The sequence below is a fragment of the Cyrtonyx montezumae genome, unplaced genomic scaffold (assembly GCF_038088225.1).
Source record: "Cyrtonyx montezumae isolate F1298 unplaced genomic scaffold, pur_monq_1.0 scaffold_35, whole genome shotgun sequence".
NCBI lineage: Eukaryota > Metazoa > Chordata > Aves > Galliformes > Odontophoridae > Cyrtonyx > Cyrtonyx montezumae.
In genome coordinates this window covers 2,338,152-2,346,106 of record NW_027072040.1, presented here as the reverse complement: position 1 = coordinate 2,346,106, position 7,955 = coordinate 2,338,152, and the positions used below count along the sequence as shown (strand labels likewise).

At 44.7% G+C, this 7,955-nt stretch overlaps 1 protein-coding gene across 1 annotated transcript; it reads right to left on the bottom strand.

Moving 5' to 3' along the window:
- Positions 1-1,981: 1,981 nt before the first annotated feature.
- CHST4 (carbohydrate sulfotransferase 4) lies at positions 1,982-5,989 on the bottom strand. The gene is made up of 2 exons (XM_065745345.1): positions 5,933-5,989; positions 1,982-3,250 (listed from the first exon to the last, which is right to left on the bottom strand). Exon 2 carries the CDS (start codon positions 3,235-3,237, stop codon positions 2,101-2,103), a length of 1,137 nt encoding a protein of 378 aa, XP_065601417.1. The 5' UTR covers positions 3,238-3,250; positions 5,933-5,989; the 3' UTR covers positions 1,982-2,100.
- Positions 5,990-7,955: the final 1,966 nt, after the last annotated feature.

Sequence of the window (7,955 nt, the reverse complement as noted above, 5' to 3'; positions counted from 1 at the left end):
GACCCTGCACTTAACAAGCCGGCAGTGTGCCCAGGTGGCCAAGAAGGCCAACAGCATCCTGGCCTGTATTAGAAATAGTGTAGCCAGCAGGAGCAGGGAGGTGATCATCCCCCTGTACTCAGCTCTGGTACGGCCGCACCTTGAGTACTGTGTTCAGTTTTGGGCCTCTCACTACAAGAAGGACATTGAGGCCCTGGAGCGTGTTCAGAGAAGGGCAACAAAACTGGTGAGGGGTCTGGAGCACAAGTCTTATGAGGAGCGGCTGAGGGAGCTGGGATTGTTTAGTCTGGAGAAGAGGAGGCTCAGAGGAGACCTTATTGCACTCTACCACTTCCTGAAGGGGGGTTGTGGTGAGGAGGGGGTGGGCCTCTTCTCCCTGATAAATAACGACAGGACGAGAGGGAATGGCCACAAGTTGCGCCGGGGAAGATTTAGATTAGACCTGAGGAAGCATTTCTTTTCTGAAAGAGTGGTCAGGCACTGGGATGGCCTGCCTAGGGAGGTGGGTGAGGCACCATCCCTAGCGCTGTTCAAGAAGCGTTTAGATGAGGTGCTAAGGGATTTGATTTAGTAGTTGGGTAGAGATAGTGAAAGGAGGATGGTTGGACTAGATGATCTTATAGGTCCTTTCCAACCTTATGAACTTATGGAACAGCTATGTTTATAAAGCTTGGAGAATGAGTTACATTAGCAATGCAAGTGCCAGAGCTCTGAGGTAAAGACGCTGCTGGAGCAGACAGCATTAGCTCCGCAATCCATTCGCTAGACTTCGGATATTTCCCATTTGCTTCCCTCCAGAATTAGTTAGTGTTCATCATTATCAATAAATTCCAGTCTTTCATAACTAAAATTATGAATGAAAAACTGATAGCGTATACACTAAGTTGAAGAGCAACACACAGGAGCACCAAGAAATTTGTTTTGAAATGCCTGCTTGATTATGGCTTTTTCTATCTTGACAATTTACTGGTATAAAAGCAGTTTGCTCTTCTAAGCTTGTACAGCAGAAACTTGACATTTGTTTCTAAGCAGACTGCAACATATAGCCATGATTTTATCAGTCATGCTCACTGTCTTGAAATTTGTTTTCTTAAACCAAAATTATTTTTAGTCATCTTTGCTAGCACTAATACAACTTCAAAATTTCAGATGACCACCCTGTATATTTTGGTGCTTCCAGAAAAAAAAAAAACATTATTGCCAATAGTCACAGTGAGAAAATGTAGCAGAAGCGCAATGATGAGGCACTGAAATCCATGGTCTTTTTTTTTTTCCAACTAAGATTAGGAAGCAGACATGAAAACAAATTTCTAAACAGCACATTAAGAAAATGCATCACATGTTATTTTATGTTATTTGCTTACCATAGACTGGAAACACAGAAGGTTTTTGTTTTCTTTTTTCCAGCTAAATATTTGATACAAAGAACCGAGTCTATCAGAAACGAATATCCATAATAAAACTTAAGCTACTCCAGCCAACATTGGTTAATGTATAAATGTAATTAGTAAGCGTACTGATGAGAGTCTACTTATCTGGCAAATGAATGCAGACATTTTGCCAACATTGCCATCCATGACAGAGGCTCAGGCACAGGAATAGAGAGGGAAAAAAAAAATCAAAACCCACCTCATCTTGAAAACAGCCATTCTGAAAAAAAATAAAGTAAAATAATAATAATAATAATAAAATTCTATCCAGAAAACGCTGTATGGTTAGCTTTGTGTCTCTTCTGGCTTACGTCCCCAGGTGGCAGCATGACAAAATGTTCTCTTCATTCAGCTTCCATCTATATTTCCTCTGATACCTGATCCCACTCTCCCGGCAGTCTGCTTCCATCTGCACATACTTCCTCTTTCCCATACACCCTGAACTCAGTTTGGAAAACAGATTTGCATTACTCCAGCCTGTGTTGTAGCTTTGGAGAGAGACCCTGTGGGTAAAGCCCTCAACAGCACAGCCAGCATTCCTGTGTTACTCATCCTGACCTAGCACACCCATACACACACGCAGGTGTATCTATACCCTCTTCAGCACTAGGAAATAGTTCTCCACCATGCAGCCTTCAGTGAGGAGGTACACAGAGCAGCTTTTCTTCCTTCAGAATTTGTTTTGGCCAAACAGAAGATCCAGTGATGTGTCCTTCTGTTCTTCTTCTGACTGAACTAGCCGGTACCCCAGTAAGTCCATCGCATCCTTGCACACGTTTTGCACTTTTTCTGTTTTCTTGAAGGGAAACGTGTCCCTCCAGGCCTCAGATGTGCTCAGTGCATCTCTGGATCCAATATCAAATGCTTGTCCACCTTTTCTCTTCCCGTGGGTAACGTTGTGCACCCACTTCTGAAGCTCTGGTGTGAAACGGAGTCCTGCAAACTCATACATCTGAGCAGCCTTTCCTAGTGGATCTCTGACAATGTCCTCATAGCGAACTAGCAGGTAGCGGTCTTTCAGAAAGCTGGGAATAGCCTGGCTGCCTGCCTTGTAAATCTCAACATGGCTTTTGCAGATTTCTTGCATTGTGTTGTAAGGTCCCATTTCTCCCTTCATCCTCTGGGACCCCACAACAATGTTACTATCACGTTTCAGCTCTTCCATTGTATTCTCTCGGGACCTGAACACAGCCCGAGGATCACGGACCAAGTGAATTATCTTGAGGTTCAGGGATGGATCGGTGAGAAGTGGGTAGAGGACCTTCAGGTCAAAGAAGCGAACCTCCTTGATTACAATGTGGCTGTAGGTTTTACAGGCTTCCTCCACCTTGCTGAATGAGTATTTGCCACAGACAGTTCTGCAGTTTCCTGCAGTGATTATGTCATTGCGACTGAAGAAGTCACAAGCAGGGGGGGAGCACAAGGCTCGACTTGTCTCCCACTGAAATAAGTCAGACTTTTTCTTCTGGCTAGACATGTAGGCGTCAAAAACAGACATGTCACAGAGAAAGACTGACCTGACCAGGTCCCGCACCGCCATGTGCAAGACTTTGGCACTGTTCTGGTACATTGTAACCCATACATGCCATGCAGGCTCCATCAGGTAGAAGACACTGGGGTGCTGGCTGAAAAGCTGGCCAGTGAAGGACGATCCTGACCGCCAAGAGGAGAGAATGAGGATGTGAACCGGAGAAGATTTTAATTCCAGTGAGGTAGTGTTGCTGCAGGTTGGGAAGAGAAAGCGGATCAGAAGGAAGGACAGAACTGCCAGAATCAGAAGCATCTGCACCCTTCTAGATTTCATCATGGTTGCAAGGGACCTGCAGAGATAGATAGAGGAAGTTCAGCATCACGGGGTCATGATGAAGGCAACTGTGGTGAATTAGACTTCTGCTAACCCTGCTGCAGGCTCAGGATTTTGGAAAGCTGCCATGCTACTATGACACTGGGAAAATCACAGCACACATTATTCTTCTACAGCCAGATGGAGAGAGAGAGAGGCCTTGGCTGCAGGGCAAGCTGAAGGCCAGCCAGAACAAAGTAGTGCCGGAGCCCAGCTTCTCGTGGCAGCATACATCACTTTTGTGCAGCCCACAGTTGCACTGAACTCAGGCAGCCATGCCCTTGAAGATTAGCTTCCTCCCTGCTAAAGCAGCAGAGGTATAAGGTGTGACCTAGCTGTCCATGATGCAGACACTGCTTATCATCTTGTCTTCAAGGTTCGTTACAAAGCTTGAGTGTTCCCAGTTAAAATTTCTTTAACCTCCAACTTCCTACTTACACCCTGCCTCAATTTCTCTCTGCATGGAAGCCTTCAAAATAATTTGCATGGAGGCGTGGAGCTGCATCCTCCCACAACTTCAGTTACTGTGGCACTGTACACATTTCCAAGTGCAGTCACTGCTGTTAATCAACTAGGAACCAAACTTCTCTCTGTACAGCATATATGCATACATTTTCTGTCTATTCTCTTGTCTCTATTCTGTGCTCTCTTGTTGAGTTTAGGGTTCATAGGGCAGCAATTACCATTTCTCAAAACAGAATAGAAAACAGGTTTGCACGTTAGGTTGTGTACTGCCACTATGCTCTACAAAGTAAATTTTATTTTTGTAACATCTTGAAAGAATGAGGCTGTGCAGTTAGAGAGGGACCACATTCTTCTATTCTCCTGGACAAGATGCCCATTGATTTTTTTGGTCATATAAATCATAGATTCATAGAATGTTTTGGGTTGGAAGGGACCTTTCAAGATCACTTAGTTCCAACCTCCTGCTATAGGCAGGGATACCCACTAGACCAGGTTGCTCACAGACCTATCCAGCCTGGCCTGGAAAGCTTCCAGGGAGGGAGTATCCACAGTCCCTCTGGTCAACCTGTCCCAGTGTCTCACCACCCTCATCGTAAAAAATTTCTTCTTACTATCTAGAAGCCTACTCACTTCCAGTTTAAAACCATTTCCCTTTGTCCTGTCACTGCCTGCCCTGATAAGAAGCCCCTCCCCAGCTTTCCTGTAGGACCCCTTCAAGTCCTGGAAGGCCACTATAAGAGCCCCCCCGGAGCCTTCTCTTCTTTAGGCTGAAGAGCCCTAGCTCTCTCAGCCTGTCCTCATAGGGAAGGTGCTCCTGCCCTCTGATCATCTTTGTGACCCTCCTTTGGATCCACTCCAACAACACCATGTCCTTGTGTTGGGTTCTCTGGAACTGGACACAGTACTCAAGGTGGGGTCTCATGAGAGCTGAGTAGAGGGTCAGAATCACCTCCCTCAACCTGCTGATCACTCTTCCCTTGATGCAACCCAGGACACAGTTGGCTTTCTGGGCTGCAAGTGCACACTGCCAGCTCAGGTTGAATCTCTCATCAATCAGCACTCCCAAATTCTTCTCCTCAGAGCAGCTCTCAAGCCCTACTCTGCCAAACCTGTTTCTGTGCTTGGGATTGCCCTGATCCAGATGCAGGCCTGGCACTTGGCCTTTCTGAACTTTGTGAGGTTGGCATGGACCCATCTCTCAAGTCTATCCAGGTCCCTGTGGATGGCATCCCTATGCATAGGTCAGTAAAGTTCAGTTCTGACAAGAAACTGATTTGCATAGTTATTCACACCAAGCCTAGTATCAGCTACAAACAAAGACCGTTGTAAAAATAAGTCATGTCTCAGCTTCCGCCTTGCAAATGAATACACCAGTGTTTACCAAAAGTCCTGGCTTCTAAATGTACTTTGATACTATCACTTCTATCTTGCACACTAATATCTTCATTCTAATTCCCAACAGAGTTCCCGGACTATAGCCAGACGCACACACAAAAAAAAATTTAAAAAAAAATCTGAGAGCAGGTTTCAGAAAGGGAAAGACTGTTGCACACAGTATGGCGGAGTTTTGCTAGTCGTAAACATGAAATCACCACAGCTTTTATGGAAACACACAGAGATCTAGAGAGAGCCTGATTCTGACAAAGAATGAGCATATTCACTGTGACCATGGCTGGCACATCTCACAAGAGATGCATCTGAGAGGAGTGATCATACAGCCTGAAACACCTTGTACCATCTAAACTGTGGCTTGGTATTCTACTACACAAATATGGGGAAGATCTCCAGAACTGCACTGCTGTACTGGGACTGGTGAAGCAATGAGTACCTGGTGCAGGGGACCTTTGATGGCAGTGATGGTTGCTCATATTTTTGTCATCTCCTTCTTCAGTTTGTCCTTGTTAGCTTCTGCAGAATTAGAATTGGCATCTGCCCATTCAGAGAAGAACATGGAATGGCTGGCACTAGTGAGAAATACTGAGAAGGTAGTCTAGAGAAGCAAGAAGTACCCTCTAAGACAGCCCAACAGCCTCCATCAACACAAGGAACCATACAGCACTTCATTGACATCCAAACTTCTGTAGTGCTTTACAGAAATGATCTCCCAGTTCAGGCTGCTGAGCACAAGCAGCAAAACCAGTTCTGAGCACAAGGGCATTCACACCAGTTACTAAGAAATATCTGAAAATCTCACCTTAGTGTATCTTCTTGAAGCACTACCAGACTTGATTCAAGCAAGGCTTCCTTCCTGTATGTATACTTCAGCAGTATACACTCCTTCAGGTAGCCTTATAAACACCTGCACATTTACATACAGGCACTCAGCCTTCATGCTAGGCTCTCACATACATATGTACTCAGCTCTTATCTAAACCTGCATGTTACCTTCTCTACCTTTCCTTTATGCCTGAGCTCTGACTACTGTGCCTGCCTACTTCTACCTGCCATAAATTAGAAAACTCCACCCTCCTCCGCTAACAGCAAAGCATGGGAATGGAAGTTTCTTGCAGGAGCACAGATGACCATAAGCCATTAGCAAATGAGAATGAACATGAAATTCATGAAGGCAACCGAGAGTTGATTTTGTTGAGATCTATTGCAGGCCCCAAAAGTCCCTGTTGTCCTTAAAACATGGAACAGGGATGTGACCTGCTTGAGTTGAATTTTTGAGAGCTGAAAACTGTCTGAAAGAAGAAGCAGTAAAAGGAGCAGTTGGACTTGTGCTGTTAATAATTCAGAAAGATGCTGGAGCTGCAGTGAAGCTGTGCCAGGTAAGGTGGTAAAGAAGAGCAGAGCTGGACCTGGGGGAAATGCATGATATCCTGCAACTGTGAGAAAAGACACCAGGTAATCCCTATTCCAAGTGTCATCTTTTCTGTTACACTTTCTGGTGAGGTGCTGACCTCTTGATGGTGCCCTCTGTTCCTGCACTGCTCTGAGGACTACTAAAGTAGAAGAATTGGTAGAAGCAAAAAATACAGGCCCTTCCAGCAGGAGGGACAACTTGAACAGGGAAGGGAAGTCCACGTTCCCTTTCACCTGCTTCATTACAAACACAGTAACTTTAAGTCAGGAAACCAGGTTAGAAGCTGAAGTGGGACAGATATGGCCCTGCAGAGAGAAGAAAGCAATATTCCATGCAGCCTGGATTACAGCTACATGTTCCTAGGCCCTCACAGACAGCATCTGTAGGATGGATTTATATGTATGTCTATAAAAGTTACAAAACTGATATCTAAGGTCACACCACTGAGTAGCTCCTCCTGAAGCCTAATTTCTCCCTACCAACACTTGCATGAACAGAGACATATGAAACTCCTGCTCCACCTCTATGTAGTTTGTCCAGGACATGCTGGTCCTTTGGTGCCATTATTCAGGCTCCATAACAGCACTGAACACTGCTGTACAGTGCTCCAGTCACAGAGCTCAATGGACTTTTTCATTTGAACGGATCACAAGTACGAGCTGCTTGGCTGAGCTTTCCAGAAGGCAGCCTCTGTGGCATAAGCAGTTGTACGTAGGGGAAAAAATGTACTTTTCTTTGGAGACAAGGCTTGGGAAGGCACATAGTTCTGGCACCCTGCCCTCATAGAGACCTGCACACTGTGGAAAGTGAAGGAGAATACTGTGGCTCCTGAACAAAGGGCCTGCTTCTCCCTGTACGTCTGACTGATAAGCTTTAAGTGACAGATGAAACAAAGCACAAGCATACTTTGTATCAAAAGAGACCATGAGCAATTTCTTCCTATTCACATTATTTATTGCTATTTACATATAAAGCAGTTTTCCTCTTATCCTCTTGGCAGAAAGGCAGATTTAGAAGACTAGAAACAAGTCTCACTATTGTGTGTTTGTTAATATTTATTTAGAAAAATCAGTTAGTTCTTGACTCATGTTTCCTGCATCCCAGATGTATGAAATCAGAAGGTGCCAAGTGAATCAATGTGATGACAATGAACTTGTGAATGCTTGCCACAGAAAGAGATCTCTGTCTCAAGAGAGAGGCAAGAGGGAATTTAGGTGTTTTCTAGCTGACAAGACTAAGGCTGTAGAGGACAGAGAAAGTTTTGGATCTGCTAGATCTGTTACTTTCCTAGGCCAAAGGCAGCAGAACAGAACAGAATTTTTTAGCTTTTGGAAAGACCTTTTTGTCAGGGATGCTTTGTACATTCACTCTAGTTGCATAAAAATTGGTTGTTCATAGGAGATGGAAAGAA